The sequence below is a fragment of the Phlebotomus papatasi genome, chromosome 3 (genome assembly GCF_024763615.1).
Source record: "Phlebotomus papatasi isolate M1 chromosome 3, Ppap_2.1, whole genome shotgun sequence".
Classification (NCBI taxonomy): Eukaryota; Metazoa; Arthropoda; class Insecta; order Diptera; family Psychodidae; genus Phlebotomus; species Phlebotomus papatasi.
The window spans coordinates 41,534,740-41,552,697 of record NC_077224.1 but is presented as its reverse complement, the minus strand read 5'-3'; the positions used below and the strand labels follow the sequence as shown (position 1 = coordinate 41,552,697).

General features: G+C 37.4%; 2 protein-coding genes across 3 annotated transcripts in view; both read left to right on the top strand.

The window, feature by feature from the left end:
* Positions 1-17,958, top strand: part of LOC129805691 (probable phosphorylase b kinase regulatory subunit beta) — a 43,077-nt gene that overhangs the window by 23,595 nt on the left and 1,524 nt on the right. For both annotated transcript variants that reach the window (XM_055853773.1, XM_055853774.1), the window contains 4 exons: positions 6,705-6,809; positions 6,951-7,170; positions 7,248-8,068; positions 8,138-8,289. In XM_055853773.1, the coding sequence (XP_055709748.1) occupies positions 6,705-6,809; positions 6,951-7,170; positions 7,248-8,068; positions 8,138-8,289 (1,298 nt within the window). The remainder of the gene's footprint in view (positions 1-6,704; positions 6,810-6,950; positions 7,171-7,247; positions 8,069-8,137; positions 8,290-17,958) is intronic.
* Positions 4,312-17,958, top strand: part of LOC129805721 (39S ribosomal protein L4, mitochondrial) — a 147,122-nt gene continuing 133,475 nt past the window's right edge. Inside the window, exon 1 of the mRNA XM_055853831.1 lies at positions 4,312-4,315. The gene's annotated coding sequence lies outside the window, so the exon portion shown is untranslated. The remainder of the gene's footprint in view (positions 4,316-17,958) is intronic.

The following is a 17,958-nucleotide window of genomic DNA, read 5'->3' as shown; positions in this document are numbered from 1 at the left end:
AAACAATGGATAGGGTTGTCAGTTTTAGCCCTGTTCAATCAAGTGTAATGAAGCTCACAGGATACCATTCGAACTTATTCCCATTTGAGGTAAAATGCGATATCTTCAGATCGGACTCAAACTTTACATTTGCAAGCTGAATTTTGGGGGTAAAATGAATAAAATTGGCTCGACTCGATTCTTTACCTGTAAGGAATCTCAGCCACCATAAGCTTATCTGGGCTTATCACTGGTCATTTTCTATTCAAAATAGTCTGAGTGCGGAAGGCGAACAAAAGAAAAAAAAGTTCATTGAAATCGGTTAATAAACATTAGAGATAGAGTACGGTCCATATAGATATAGTAAGGGTCGGGGTACCGTGGGTTGGGGTGGAGACGGGGATGGGACCCATCATTAGAAAGATCTCGGTCTCAGATACAATATATAATAAAATTACATCGAAAACGTATCATAAAAATATAGTCAGGTCAAGACATTTTCGATTATAGCTCGGGTCAGGGAACATCGAGGGACGAATGCGACCCACCGTTGGAAAGGTCTCGATCTCAGCTGCAATATACTAAAATTTAAAGAAAAAGCATCGCCTAGTTTTCGAAATATTTGAGATCGATTAATCAATAATCGATTTTTCGATTAATCGAACCTTCGATTTAATCGGATGAAATTGGCGTGTCATAGGGGTTGTAGTACTCCACGAAAGCTTTCCAAAATTTTTCAAATTTCGGAAAATCAAAAAATAAAAAAAAAACACCAAAATCTTTCAAATTCCGATAATTAGAAGCGGAGATATGGCCATTTGAAAATTGAATTTTTGACCCCTTCTAGCTCAGGTCAGGGGGGTCGGGGTACCTTAAGTTTGGTACTGATCGAAAGCTCTTAGGTCCAGCTATAACATACTAAAATTTGAGCCCGATTGATGTAATAGGGGCTGAGTTATTGAGAAAACAAAATTTGGGGAAAATAAAATTTGGGAAAAAACAAAATTTCTGGATGATATTGGTGTCTGAGGACAAAATGTCCGCCTTGGCCATGTCAAAAACATATCTAAAAATGGAAAGGATCGATGGTTTATTTCTTGAGATATTTCCAAAAGAATGGTCTCTGGAGGACAAGGAGTGGGATGAGAGGCAAATGCATGTGTTGTTTCGATTTCTTAGATTAACTTTTAGGGAGTACTCAGAACAATCAAAGTCGCTAACTTTGTCTCTTTGGTCAGAAAATTGATCAGAAGAAATTCTGCTCTTCTGAACAGATTATTAGCATGTGCAAGAATAAAAGGTCGGACGTCTTTGAGATGTATGGATGAAATATCTGCTAGGACACTCTCTAAAACATATCCAAAAATGAAATGCTCCGATGGTCTGGTTCTTGAGATATTTCTAAAAGAGTGGTTTCTGGAGGGGAAGGTTAGACGTTGGGATGAAATTGAAGTGACATTTGGATTCCTTGGTTCAACTTATGGGGGGATACTCAGAACATTCCAAGTCGATATCTTCATCAGTTTGTCCAGAAAATGGGATAGAAGGATTTCTGTAATTTTTTAACATTTTAACATTTCAAAATTCTTGCAAAAGTCGATGAATAAAAAAAAGTGAGATGTCCAAAAACAAAGTTTCTTCCACAAATTATACCCTTTGAGTTCCTCTAACAAATAGTCCATGTGTTAGAATTGTGGGTCACTCCTGGTCCCAACAGTGGATGGCCAAAAATCACGTTGCAAAAAATGTCTTCTTCGACTTAAATGGTTCTGGATGACCATGGTTTACCCATAACATATTGCATATAACAGATTCTAAGAGCCAATGAGACAAGCTTTCCAGCAATAGTTCATTAATTCAATTATGGTCATCAGGAGTTGAGACATACCACTCCAAACTTTCGACGTCTTCTACTAACAGAATATATGTGCTCATCTAATCTTTCGATTTATTACTTCCCAAGGAGTAATATTTTGATAGAATTTTGGAATTCTGAAGTTCCTAGTTTTTGACGTCACGCTGTTTATTCGTCTGTCTATCCAGCTGTCGTTAGTTGCCAGCTCTGGAGGTCAAATGGTTAGAGATAAAGACTTGAGATTTTCGGGAAACCCCCGATAAGTCGACCCAAGGATCTTTCACATCCCCCATTTTCTCCCCACCCCTCCCCTTCCAAAACCATGTTTTTTGAGATTGCTCGAAAACGCGTCGTGTGGTTTTTTTCATTTTTGAATATGTTTTAGAAATTATCCAGGCAGACATTTCGTCCCTATACGAAAATACAGTTGAATCATTCCTAATAACCATTTTTCAAGGTCAAAGGTTAAAAAGGCTCTAGAGAGCGAATTTATCAACCGAAAGGGGTCATGCTTGGCCTCGCTGGAAAGGTCTTGGAATTTCTGACAAAACTGTACCGTAGGGGCACCACGGATCAGCTTTTTACCCTGAGGATGATTGTCGAAAAGGCTTGGGAGTATGCAATTCCACTCTATGCTTGTTTCATAGATTTGGAAAAAGCATATGACCGAGTACCGAGAGAACAACTTTGGGATGTACTGCACGAGTACGGACTGGATGAAGAATTGGTAGGAGCCATTCAGTCATTGTACAGAGACCGTAGTAGCTGTGTTCGTGTAAACGGATCCAAATCGGAAGGTTTTCAAGTGGGTGTTGGACTGCGCCAGGGGTGTGTTCTATCACCATTGTTGTTCATAATATATATGGACAAGATTATGGAACGCAGTCGGGGGCAGAATGCGATTCGTATTGGGGATTTCAGGGTGAGCCATCTCCTCTATGCAGATGATTTGGTTCTTTTTGGATCTTCCGAAGAAAAGCTTCAGCGCACACTTGACCGATTTGTAAATGTTTGTGCCGAAACAGGTATGAATGTGAACGACAAAAAGTCGGAGGTAATGGTGATTTCCCGAGAATCTGTGGGATGCACTCTACATGTTAGTGGAGCCTCATTGACACAGGTGAAGAAGTTCAAGTATCTCGGGGTGTTATTCACGAGTGATGGTAGGATGGAGGCAGAACTCTCGTCGCGAATCGGTCAGGCTTCTGCAGTTATGAGGGAGCTTGGCAGAAGCGTGTTGAGGAAGGCCGAGCTTAGTCGATCGGCTAAATTATCGGTTTTCAAAGCTGTGTTCATTCCTATTCTCACCTATGGTCATGAGATTTGGGTAATGACCGAAAGGGTAAGATCGCGAGTACAAGCTGCCGAGATGAGGTACCTTCGGGCGGTTAAGGGAATCACTCGTCGAGATCGAGTGAGGAATGTAGCCGTTCGTGAGGAACTAAGAGTCGAGGAGCTGCTTCTTCGGGTCGAGAGATCACAACTTCGATGGTATGGACATGTTCAACGCATGAATGAAGAAAGATTCCCCAGAAAAGCTATGCAAGCCATTGTGAGGGGACCTCGACCTCGAGGCAGGCCTAGGACAAGGTGGCTGAATCAAATTCAGGATCTTGCATGGGAGCGCCTTGGGATCGAGCTCGAACATCTTCCTGAAGTGGCGGAGGACCGACAGGCGTGGGCTGTTAACCTTGGTGTCATGGGCCCGCGACCCCAATAGGGATAAGCGGTTGAAAATGACTGTACCGTAGGGTGTTTCAACAAGAAAAAAATTTTTTTGGCACTATTCTCAGGGTGCAGTATTTGATGAGACAAGAAAGTTTTTCTCCGACGACCATATGATCAGACGCTGTTTAGAGGTGGCTGGAAAACCCTCCCTGTAGAACTTTTTTCAGATTTTACACTACAGAGAGGGTCGTTCAGCCACCTCTAAACGGCGTCTGATCATATGGTCGTCGAAGAAAAACTTTCTTGTCTTATCAAATACAGCACCCTGAGAATAGTGCCAAAATTTTTTTCCTTGTTGAAACACCCTACTGTACCGCCGTTTCCAATGGGTTATACGGGCTTCAGACCTAAGACAATGTTTCTATGTAATTTTGGACAAATTTTGAGATGATTTATGAATCGGTTCAAATCGATTATAAAGTTGTGAACCGATAAACATTAGAAAGATGGCGTTTTGTGAGAAAGCTGAGCAACATCCTTAAATTCGTACTTACTAGATAAATAATGTAAAATGTCTTCTCACGAATTCAAGTATTCCAAAAAATTGGGAATTTCGTTTTAATTATTTTCTTGTTAAAAATTTAAGATTTTTGTGAGTCATCCATGATTTAACTATGCTTATTATACCCTAATTTACACTCGCTATGTTAAGGGGTTGCATGGATTACGGAAGGCTAGAGAACAGCATATTTTCTCTAAAATCTTTTTCAACATAATAAACAATTTAATACATTTAACCTTTTTAGTGCAAAAGTTCAACATTTGAATTATATTTTTTTTGAATTTCTTATTCAAATCAAATTTTTAAAAATCCACAAATTGGAGCTTGATTTTCCAAGGCATTTTTTCTTTAGGATAATCACAATTACTCAGAATAGATATTTATCAGAAGTTGTAAAATAAAATATTTCCTGTTAGCAGATCTCGTACTTGGGCAAAGGATTTTTGAAAAAAATTTAATTTAGTAATTTTTTTTGAGGATTTTCGACGTCTTTTACATCACATTTTGTCTTGTTAAAAAAAGTTGTGATCAAAGAAATGAAAAATCTTTGTCCGAGTACGATTTCATCAGCTAAAACTATTTTCAAGCCAGAGCTTAAGCGCTCCCAAAAACCTAAATAGGAACAAATTGAATTAGTTCTTCAAAGTCTATCCTAAAACATAATTTGCCACTAATAATCTGATCCGAAGTTAAGCCCTATGGGTAAACCTTATGCCAGCTTTAGACTGGATGTTTAGCCCAGTTCCCGAAGGTCTCAAAATATTAATAACAAGTAATTTTATTGATTTTAGAAAATCTAATGAATCATTTGCCCTTAATTTAATTAATTAATTTGCCCCTAAACAACAATTTCCTAAAAAATCATGCTTGATGAGGAATTAGAGGAGTTAAGCCAGATAGCTAAGCCTTAGGTCTGAAGCCCGTATTATACGGGCTTCAGACCTAAGGCTTAGCCAAATGGCTTAACTGGTCTAATTTCTTATCAATCATGATTTTTTGGGAAAATTTAACATAGGATTGGATTATTAAAGATAAATAACCTATTAGGCTCTAAAAAAGCAATTAAATTGCACGCTATTTAAGATTTTGAGACCTACGGAAACTGGGCTAAACATCTAGTCTGAAGACCGCTTTAGGTCTGAAGCTCGCATAACAGGAAATATTTGGCATTTTGTTTTTTGCCATCTGATATACCTATACTTGATTGATGATGATTTTGACTTCTGATGAACCTACTCTAATTAATTACTCTAATTAATTAATTAATCTACTCTCTACTTAATTGTATTTATGTACAGAGAAATTGTCAATCAGAGCAAGTGACACTTAAATCGTCCAGTTTTTTTCTCAGTGGAGACAGAAAAAACTCCTTCCTCCACCCAGAATCGAACTGGAGACCTTTCGTTAACTAGTTTCACTTTTATATCTTTCAGAAGATTTAATAAAAAAAAATATTAGGGTAAATTAAGCTAATTCAAAACCTGCTCCAAATAGAAATTTTTCGCTACTCCAAATGGAAACATCATTGTTTCACGATAAATACAGTACTAAATTATTATATTTATATATTTTCTGTACCACAGCTCCATTATTTAGTTAATTTTGCTCCAAATAAAGCGAAAATTCATTCATATTCACAAATTTTTATTTGTTAATTTCTCAGAAAAATTAAAAGTGTATCTTTTCACAATCGAATTTTTCATCGATCGACCATGTTTTCCAATTAAAAACACAATGAGGTGACTGTTGTTTATTCATTTTGTTCAACATTTATGTCATATTTCTGGCTAATTTTAGTTAAATTAAGTGCTAACCTATATTGTTAACGGTACGTGAAGTTTTCAAATGAAATAATTACCTATTTCGTGAACAAAATGGTTTTTTTCTGAAGTATCTGCAAATGCTTCAATAGGAAACCTCGCAAATATGATTTTTTTGGAGAGATTTTCTCATAGTTTTAGATGGGAAAGGAGAAAAGACCAGGAATAAGAACAAATCTTACACTGAGGAGCAACTCAACAAGGTTTTAGAAGCCTTTCGTCGCGGTTTTACTTACGCTGTTTGTCTCCAATTAGAAACTCCCTTGTCTCCATTTGGAGTAATATGTTTCTAATAGAAGCATTTTGCACTCGTATATTTTTCTTGTATTTAAGAAGTTTTCAAATTATATCTAAATAATTTTCACTAAACAGTAACATTCTAGAAGAGTCAAGGAGCATATTTATGTTATTCTCTTTAAAAAGTATGAATTTAATGTGTTGAATCTTTTGTCAAAGTTAAAGCGCATGGAAATGGTTTTGAATTAGGACATTTACCCTACGTTAAAAAAAATATTTAAGGAAAGTATGTTTTTTTTTGGGTTTCCTGACTGACATTATCCCTTAAGTCACTAGCAAATTTCACTTGGGTTCCAGAACTTTTGGTAGACCAATGAAAATGTAGTCAGTGTTTGGTAGCCATTATAATAATAACGATCGACCCTTTTGAAAAGGACAACTGAATCTATCAAGTCTTACATGATGAAAATGCGATTTGTGCATTAATCCTTTGAAGCTTTTTTAGGCCAAATTTTGTTTTTGCAACAAATAATTCTGACTTTTTTTTTTGCAAAGTTCCTAAATACTGTGATAAACTTTTCAGGGAACTGCAACAGATCTCGTAGTACAAATTGTTCTTATAGCGGAATCCATGAGATTGCAAGCTATGATGGCAACTTATGGGATCCAGACTCAAACACCTCATGAGGTAAAATTAAAATTAAAAAAATACGCTTTTTGATTTAACGATATTTCTTTCTTTAATTATAATCTCATTTAATTTACAAAGATGAAATAGTTTAAGATTGTTCGTAATTTTTTATTGTATTTTTATTTAAAAAAAAAAAAGGTGGAACCTGTGCAAATTTGGTCATCGACTAAGTTAATTCAAGTTTATCAGCAATTGGGTGTCAATGAGAAAATAGGCTTAACTGGAAGACCACCGAGACCAATAGGTTCTCTAGGAACTTCCAAAGTGTACAGAATTTGCGGAATGACAGTGCTATGTTATCCATTAATCTTTGAAGTATCGGACTTTTATCTCTATCGAGACATGGCTCTTCTTATTGGTAACTTTTTCACTTAAAAACTATATTGAAGATTTTAAAAGGGGTTTACACTTAAATTTGGGCTTCCTTGTATATAGATGACATTAAGACGGAATTGCAATTTGTGGGGAAATATTGGAGGCTTTCCGGAAGGCCAACAGTTTGTTTGCTCATTCGTGAGGAGCACATGCGTGATCCGCAATTTAAGGAAATGCTGGATTTGCTGGCGATGCTCAAGAAAGGTTACTGTGATGGGATGAAAGTCCGAATTGGACGACTGCAGAATTTAATTTCGAGCTCGTGTATTGAGCACTTGGACTTTATGTCACAGTCTGAACTCCCAGAAAGCTGTGAGGCATTCAGTCAAATGACACATGAATACATTGGCTATCAGAGTCTCACGGATATCCCAAAGGCTTTAACCTATGTCGATGAGAGAATGTCCATGAAGGAATTCAATCATCGACCAAATGAAGATGTCATCGATGCCATCAGACGTACAACATCTCTCTTTGGTCTCGTTCAACTCTTGGAGATTCTTATGAAGCGCCAAGAGATGGATTTTGAAATTGACGGGAGGACACTGTATCAGTGCATCACGGATCTCTACTACCGAGCCGGATCACTGAGATATTGGCGTGTAGTGAGATACTGCAGTTCTCTGTTGCATCACATTGTCGATTCCATTTCTCCCTTCATCACAACAGTCCTAGTCAATGGGAAACAATTGACTGTGGGTATTATTGGGCAAAAAGAAACGGTTTTTGATAAACCAATGACACCAGCTGAAATCCAAGAAGTCATGTATACATCCGTTCAGCCTCTCAATGTTATCCATGCGGTACTTCAGCAAGAAGTAGTCCTCTACTGTGGACGTCTTATTGCCACAACTCCAGAAATGTTTCGTGGCATTCTCAAGGTATAGGAACTTCCCCGACATTCCAAGATTATTTTTTTCCAATAATCTAAACGAGAGGATACTTTGCAGATTCGTGTTGGATGGGTGCTTGAGGCAATGAGGCTCTACTTGCACATTTCTAATGCAGCTCAAGGGACAGATCTAGAGAATTTGTCTCCCTACGAAGTACGTCAATTGCTCCATCACGTTCTCACAGTTCGACAATGGGCCAAAGAAGAAAAGTAAGTAGCCTTAATAATGTACCATTGATAAATATTATTGGTCAGAAAATTAGTAAGATTGATCAAAATGTTTCATAACTTCTTCCTTTTTCTCTCTTCGAAGAATATTTCTTTATTTTAATTTAATTACAGTTTGTGTTCTAAATGTGATTTTTACTGAATATTTTTGCCAAAATACTGCTTAATCTTTTACAGCCAAGTTTAGAGGTTTAAAAAATTCAAAGATTGTCAAATTTTAGAATTTTTAATGACATTTTTATATAATTGCAAAATATTTTATTGCTCTAAATCAAAGAGAAGAATAAATTCAGGGTGCCCCAATTGAACTGCAACCAAATTTAAATCGCTCTGCTAACTCTTATGGCCTCTGCACACTAGAGAAATTTAATTAAAGCAAATTGCCTACGTTTCTGTAGGAAAAATTGTCAAATATGGACATAAAATTCTCTAGTGTGTAGAGGCCATTAGAGCAGAATCACATTGAAAATAAAATGCTCTCCGTCGCCTCACCGTATTTTGTTAATATATGCATTTTCATTGCAATTCATACGCAAATTTTCCATTATCGTATTACCTTATCTCATACTCGGTGGCACTAGGTGTAAATAATATAAGAAAATTGAAGAAATGAAACGAAAATTCGATAAACGGTGAACAAAAAAAAAACTGTAAGAGAAATTAATCGTACAGTTTTTTTTTGCTTACCGTTTATCGCATTTTCGTTTTATTTCTTCAATTTTCTTGTATTATTTACACCTAGTTTTCTATTTTTCTTTAAAATGAGTCCTGAATGCGATTTTTTTGAATTAAAATAAACAAATTAGTTCTAAAAAATGTAAGCTAACTCTGGAAAATATCTATAAAGGGGTGACAAAGCGTACAAGCCTTTGCGAGCTGCTCGAAGTTCCGAGAAGTAGTTGTGCCTTATATTCTTTTTCGCAAATTTGTTGAGTACATATATAAGCTAAATGTCACTTTAAATTTGTTAATAACACGTCATAAAACTATTTTGAAATTAAAAATTGTTTAAACTTAACTCCTTCCGATAATGAGTTGTGTTAATTGAGTTCTCTTAGCGTGTCTGACCAGAACTTGGTCAATTTTGAAGAAGTGAAAAAATGGGTTGCCTAACAACTAGAAAAAAAACAATAATACCCGAAATTTTCAAGGTTTTCCTTAGTTGGCTAAATGCACGATTTTCGTTTGAACCTCAATATCGAGGTTAAGAAAAATTTGAGAGGTTACATGGACGAAAATGTAGCTAATAAAATTCTCTACCAAATCCACAAAACAGAATGCTACGCACAGTTCAAGTTTTCGAGATATCTTTGGTTAAAATTGTTAAAAAGTTAGATTTTTCCATGTTTTCTGGCATAATATGAAAATACAGCGTCCCTGGTGTCAGTTTTTTGAACCAAACAAATTTTCCCATATTAAGAATTAATTTAGTTTAACAGAATCGGATATATAGGCACTAAAGTATCAAAAAACGGCAAAAACGGATTTTCCTAGATTCCAGGCGCAAAAACAGAATGAAATTAAAGTGATAAGTCCGTCAGTTGAATCAGTATTTGTCGTAACTTCATTTTTGCGATTTTGAGATATATACATATTTAGAATCGGCGTAATTTTGTTTATTAAACGTATTTGAGAAAAAGAAACTTTTATAAGCCCATTAAAAATTATTTTAAACAAAAATTATCGTAAGTGCCCTTAATTAAGAAAGATGTATCAGAATTTGTCGTAACTTTCATTTTTGGGGAAGTTACGATAAATTTCCATACAAAATTTTCAGTAATCAACATTTGCCGTAACTTCTTTTGCTCGTTTGCGTGGCTTGTAATTTGCAGCAAAAATGTAATATTTCTCATTAAAACGTTCACAAACTCTTCCAAATATCCAAAGACAGTGTGAATAATGCAACATTAACTCATTTTAATTCAATATTTGTGAGAAAAAAAGTAAGAAAAAATCCCTGCCCATCTGTCATTAATTCAAAACAAAACAAGCGACACGGCGCGCAAAATTTGCACAACAAAATTTAAGAAATAAAAGCTTTTAGGGACAGGGATAAGAGTTTAATGGATTAATTTAGTCAAATAAAGGTGCTTATTATCACTAGAGTAATTGAAATTGATACAATGCATTTTTGAAAATTGTCGTAACTTCAAAGATCCATATACATTGGAAGTTACAGCTTTATAAACGATGGAAGTTACGATAAAATCTTATTGTGTTTCATGGAACATATATCTCAATATTTCAGCTTTTAAATTATTTTATAAAGATTTTCTCGAGTTATCTTACAGTTTATTAGTGCCACTTTATTATTTTGACTCAAAAGTATCGCATTCGGGGCTCATTTTTAAGAAAAATAATGCTGAACTGAAAATTTCTTCTCCTGAAAAGTTGTCAAAAAGAAGTTACGACAAATGCTGTTTTAACTGACGAAGTATTTTCGTAAATCATTTGACGCAAGCAATAGAGAAAATAACATGAGAACCCAAGGACAAAATCACTGTTTCATTGTGTATTTCTTCTCATAAAAACTATAAAACCCCACGGTTTAATTATTATTCTACCCCTGACTAATCGGCCCCGGTATCCCCTACAGTTTTCTTTTTATTTTAGTAAATGAGCTTGATAAACAACATTACACGTTGTTGCGACATTTCACTGACGAAATTTTAACAGTTTTTCTCATGCAAATGGAAACAATTTGCTTCAATATACCAAATAATGATAAAAGTTGTTCTTTATAATGTCTAGACTAGAACTTCGGTTTGTCATAATTTTTAGGCTATCACAACGACTAATGACCAGTCTATTGTGTTTTTCGCCGATGGTATCAAAATCAATGCCAATATGGATCGGAAAAACTGTCTTATGGCTTCTACACACTAGAGAAATTTATGTCCATATTGAAGAGTTTTTCCTACACACGCGTAGGAAATTTTCTTCAATATGGGCATAAATTTCTCTAGTTTTTTAGAGGCCATTAGAAAGTAATTCTAAAATTGTGTGACGTGAGCACGCAAAAATTTCGATGAGAGAGAGTGGATGTTCAAAGAAGGCTCGACCCCGTCATAAAAATCGTTTGACTAAAAAATCAACGTTTCATGATTTATTTCGAGCACACAATAGCCCACATGGACACCTGATGAACATCTGGTGAACTTTTTCTCCATTTGTGGCATTTTATTGTCCGAGGTTGGCAATAAAAATAGTAGAATATCAGTATGTTAAATTTAACGACATTAATTAAGTCGTATTTCGAAAGCGTAGGTTTGAGCTGCGTTCAAGGCATTCCTCAGGCAAAAGGGCTTTTTGCCTTTTTTTTACAGAAAAGGTGGTCATATCGGAAATTTTAATTAGATTTTCAAAATATGCATAAGTTCAGATTTTCTTTCGTTTACACTCACAGTCCCAGGATTAAGCACATTTTCGGGACCGAAAAAACGCGCGAACTGGCATTACTCATCGAAAATTCCAAGCGGGAGCGAAATTTTTGACAATATGGCCGATAATTTTGACATTTGGCAGCGAGGGAGATTGCTTTCAAGGAAGTTTTTCCTATTCTTCCTGATTTTGGTGAATTCTGATTGTCCAGGAAGTGTTTTTTTGGCTCTTGAGAAAGCTTAATATGTCTGCAATAATATCGTGTTGAGAGAAATGTGTGTTAAAGTGTTATTGTGTGAAATATTTTGAGGAATCTGTTGGCAAGCAGGAGCTGGGTGTCCTTTTTAGCACTTCCTGGACATCCCACAAGATACTGGTCAATAATTCACCTTGTTTTAGTAATTAACATCGTACAGGAGTCCTTTTACACGCTCAAATAGTTTACAAAATCGATAATATTGGCTTTGGGAAAATTGAAGTTTGTATCCTTTTCGTTCTTTTGGGGACGAGAGTTCCCATGAGTTTTTCAATTTCCCAGAGGCGGAGAAAATTCTTTCTCTACAAAAGTATCATATTTGACCACTAAGAGTTACAATAAAGTGAGTTTTACTGAAATTCGTTCGCTGGATATGTTGTGGTCCGGAAAGAGTTAATAGAAATGTATTAAAAAACAGTACTTTTTGGCCAGAGTTCCTCAAAAAATGGATAGAATATTTAAAAATTTTACCTTAATAAAAGAAATTAAAGTTTTATTCTGAAAAAGTAGCAAAATGTTTTCAAATTTCCCGCGTCGTCAAATAGTCTACATTCAGGCGTATTTCGAAAATATGTTCATAAATTGACTCCCAACGGTAGGCAAACTTGCATAATTGTATGTGCATAATTCCGTGAGGTGCATAATCCCGAAGGACTTAATGCCGGGACTGAGTGTACATCAATAAAATTCGCTTTCAAATATAAAAAAGCGTTTCGAATAGTTGCAATTCAAATAACTCACACTGTATATGATTTCTCAATTTTTCGAAACTTCAAATTTCGCTTTCTTTTATGGCCTCTAAAAACTAGAGAAATTTAAGTCTATATTGAAGCAAATTCCCTACGCTTGTGCAGGAAACTCTTCAATATGGACATAAATTTGTCTAGTGTGTAGAGGCCATAAAGGCCATAAAAGGTGTACTAGAGGACCTTACTATCCAAAAAAAAATCTAAAAATTCATGCACCTAAATTTTAATTTACCTCAGCATTGAGAGAGAAATTTATAAAAATCATCACAAAATTTCAAGAATTCCTATTTTCCATCCCTCTTTCATACTCTTCTTCTTCTTTTGAGCATCAAAATAAATTCAATTTAGATTTAAATGCGAATTTTTATTTTAATAATATTTCCTCACTTGTAGACCTCCTCATTTTCACTCGATTCACTCAAAAAAACGCTCAATACTTTGGACTCTCTACTTTATTACGTGTTAACGTGTCCACGTCCACTCTCGTTCTGTCGCCGTCCGTTGGTTCGTCAGTCCTCGTCCGTCGTGGAGCGCCGTCTCGCGGAACTCCGTCAAATCGTCAGTTTAAATGTCATGTCGGTTGGGTCAGGTCTACAGCTCGGCCAACCTGACCCTGTGATCGGCCTCGATCACCCTACCGTCCGTCTGTCTATTTACATAATAACATGTTCTTTATTAAATGAACTAAATCTAATATAAATTTAAATCTAATCTATCAATAAAGTAATTTGATTGAGAACACTAACCTACTCGTCTGATTCTTCATTTACGTGCGACAGTCGGCTCTGGTTCTGAAAGCAATCAATGGATCTCCAAAGTCTCATATTTTTTGCTTCGACAATCCCCGAATATGGTATCTGAGTGATTTGGCAATTCTCCACGTCTCTAACCACGTAACGGTCGTGTGGCAGCACCTTTTCTACTACATACGGCCCTTTGTACTTGGGAATCAGCTTCTTATTGGTCCCTACTGTGGTGTCAATGTTTCTCAAAAGAACAAAGTCACCGACCTGGTATACAACTGGAGGCTGATGAGTCTTCTCAAACTGTTTCAGGTTCTGTTCCTGGACTCTCGCTATTCTTTGGGCCGCAGTTTCTCTTAGAGCTTGTAAATCTCTCGTTTCTTCCCCGATACCCTTCGTTTCCAGATACTCTGTTAAGTAATCTATATCATCACCTCTCTGGTCAACTCCAAATAGCAGCTTACTAGGAGTAGTACCAATCGACCTTTGCCACGAATTATTAATTGCGAATTCAACCTTGCTCAATTGTTGGACCCAATCAGAATGCTGCAAAGGTTCACTCAACTTTGCCAACATTGGCGTAATTACTCTGTTCACTCGCTCTACCTGCCCGTTCGCTTGGGGTGACGCTGTCGCCACTTCAACGTGTAAAATATTCCTCTCGGCCAAAAAGGACTTGAATTCGTTTGACTTGAAACAACTACCCTGATCTGACACTATTCTGACTGGGCGACTGTAGTAGTCGAAAAACTTTTTAAGGGCACAGCACACTTCCTTTGCACTGGTGGATGACACTGCATAAAGTTTCGTGAACTTTGTGAACCCATCTACAACCACCAATAAGTGTTTTCTTTTCGACTGCAGGGAAGGGAGAGGACCTAGGTGGTCCACATGGAGAGTGTGGAATGGCACTGGTTCTTTTGGAATGTTATACAACGCTTGTTGATTTCTCCGCGACGGGACCGAATAAAATAGACACTTGACGCAATTCTTCACATATGATTCTATCTTTTCTTTCATATCAGGGAACCAGTAATGAGAGCGCATTTTCTCATAACACTTCTGGAACCCAAAATGACCGATCTTCTCATGTACGTGTCGAATGAGATTTACTTCCATCTCAGCTGGTACGTAAAAGTACAATCTTCCTTGTCTATCCTTACGATAGACTTGCCCATCTTTCAGCGCATACATTTTGTGGTCGCTTTTCTCTAGTCTCAACTTCAAGTCCCTTATCACTCCATCCCTACTCTGGGTAGCACTCAACTGAAAATCTACGTCCTCACAATCCACTGCCGCCACCGGACAATTCCTACTCAATGCATCAACATGGTTCATCTGACTTCCACTCCGATGAATTATCTTGTAATTAAAATTCTCCAATTCTAATGCCCACCTTTGAATCCGAGGACTGTGTGTCCTATTATTCAGTGTCATGGCCAAAGACCCACAATCTGTCACGATCACAAAAGGAATACCTTTTAAGTATACTCGGAATCGCTTTAACGCATAAATTATCGCCAACGTCTCAAGTTCGTATGAATGGTACTTGGATTCAGCTGTTGATGCACTCTTTGAAAAGTAAGCTACCGGATGTAACCTCTTATCCTGTTGTCTCTGCAAAATCACTGCCCCAAAACCCAAAGAGCTAGCATCCGTATGCAATTCTGTTTCCTTTTTTGGATCATATATCGCCAACACTGGCGCAGAAACCAACTTCTCCTTCAATCTCTCATATGCATCTCTACACTCATCACTAAACTCAAATGTCACCCCCTTTTTCAACAAATTAAGCAATGGACGCGCGATTTTTGAAAACCCCGCCACAAATTTCCTAAAGTAGGAACATAGTCCTACGAATGAATGCAACTCTTTTGCATTTTTGGGCTCTGGATACCTTTCAATAGCTTCCAAATGGTCACTGCTGGGACGAATCCCTTCCCCAGAAAGTGAGTATCCTAAATACTCAATGGAATTGTATCCAAATTTACATTTAGATTCCTGAATCTCTAGGCCATTTTCGGCCAAACAAATCAACAGTTTCTGCAGCGTATCTACGTGTTCCTCAAAACTCTCACTGGCTATTAAAATGTCATCCATGTATACTATTATCAACCCCTTCTCAATAAATTCTCGCAGAATTCTCACGATAAATCTTTGAAAAACACTTGGGGCATTTTTCAACCCAAAAGGCATCCTCAAAAACTCGAACTGCCCCTCTGGGGTCACAAAAGAAGTGTACTTTATTGAATCTTCTGCCACTTTAACGTGGTGAAACCCACTCTTTAAATCAATCATCGTAAAGATATTCTTTCCCCTCAAATGGTCCAAGCAATCTTCAATCAACGGAAGGGGGTAATTATCACGAATTGTTAATGCATTTAATGCTTTGTAATCGATACACAACCTGGGCTCTCCATTCTTTTTCGTGGTTAACACAATTGGAGACGCGTAGGGAGAGTCACTCGGTCTGGCAATGCCATTATCACACCACTCTTGAATAATATTTCTCACTACCTCTCTATCCGAATATGCTAACCTTCTAGGACGCTGGAAGAATGGAACATCATTCGTCAATCTGATCTTAAGCACAAATCCCTCTGATTTCGCTTCCGCATTAAATTTCTCAAAATAACATTTTCTGATTAGATTTTTCAGCTCTCTCTGGCAACTATTTGACAACTCTGGACAAACACTAATTTCGGGATTCACTACCCCAATAAAACCTTCACTACTTGCACTCGGTACCTTGAAATTACACTCTTGGACAATTACTAGAATGTCCTCATCTCTACCGAAAATTTCGAACACTTCATCGAATTCAGCATTATCTTCCCCATTATCTATTTCTATCCCTAACATCCCTGAAAACGGCTCTTCATCTCTACAGGTTAATTCTTCATATTCCTCTTGGCCACTCATATCAGTCCTCCAGTTTGAAACCCGATCAGTAGACTTTTCCACCCCTGTAGAAAACTGAAGGTCATTCCCAATCTTAGAAAGGTTTGTCACATCATGAACTGAATTTTTATCTTTAAAATTCTCAAGTGCCAATGTGCCCATGACGCACTGGAGGAGACCTGAATAATTGCCAAATTCATCGAAACAAATTCCAGAATCTTTATTAAGAGTTAATCCAATATTAAAAGACTTCATAGCATTTCGTCCCAACAAAACTTCAAATGGCATGACTCTATCTGGGACAACAAATACTTCAATTGGTTTGTTTGAATTCATCAAAATTACTTGACAATGAATCTTTCCATAACTATAAATTTCGGCTCCACTCAGTCCTTTGTATGGAAGAACTTTAGCTTTATCATTGGGGACAAATTTGTCCGGCACTCTAGATCTCTGGATCATACTGATTGGGCTGCCGGTGTCGAGCAAAGACATGAGATCCAATATTACCTCGCCCTCATTAGAACCAGAATCAAATATCACACTTACCTTCTGAAAAACTTTCACGTCATAAGTCACGTCATCTGAGCTAATCCCTGCCTCGTTGGATTCCTCTGCTGCCGCTGATACTCCTGCTGCTCCCTTGGTCTTGTAAAGTGGGCACTGCTTAATCTGATGACCAGCCTTCTTACACTTGAAGCAGGTGTCTCTCTCGCTCCTGGGCTTGGAACATTCCGAGGAAAAATGTCCTCTCTCTGAACAGTTGTAACAGCGGATCTCCTGGGCATTTGCCGTTGATTTGACAGGCAATTTCTCAATTCTCTGCACCGCTGGAGTTGCACTCATCAACTGTCTCTCGTATCTGCGCAGATTCCTTTTCAAATCATCAATTGTGTTGCACCCTGCGAGGATTGAGATATTCGTGGACTTGTCCTGAAGCCCCTCAAGAATTGCGCAGATCACATCCTCCTCAGGTATTGGATAGCCTGACACCAAGGCCTGCATTGCCAAGACATACTGGTGACAAGTCTCATTTGATGTCTTCTTGCGTGTTCTCATCTTATCCAATATCTCTCGCACTGTCAATTCCTGGCCAAATTCATCCCTCAGTGCTTCCCGCAGTTCCGCCCAGGTTTTGAATCTTCCACTACGAATTAGATCCCTTGCTGGTCCACTCTTGATAAGGCGTCGAGCAAATACAAGACGGGATCTGTCAGATACGGCAAAATCATCACAAATTGCCTCGAAATCTTCTATCCACTGCTGCACTCTGAAGCCATCATCGCCTGTGAAAGCCTCTACTGCATTCTCAATGTCTTGGAATGTACATTTGACTCCAATATCCTGTTTTGGAACACTCAATTCACTCAATAATTTCACTAGTGTTGTACGAATCGCGCCTTCATTGATGGTAGCTTGTTGTTTTTCATCATCAACTGGTTTTTCTAGAAGATTCGGGGTCGAACTCTCAATGGAATTTTCCATTTGCAATGTTGGCGTCACTCGCTCTTTAACGGCCAATTTGAATTTGGCAGCCGCCGCTGCTTGCTCATCCACAGAATTTTCCTCATCGGAGCTCACTGCAAAATTTATAGGAATTTCTCGTGCTTTCCATGGGGCG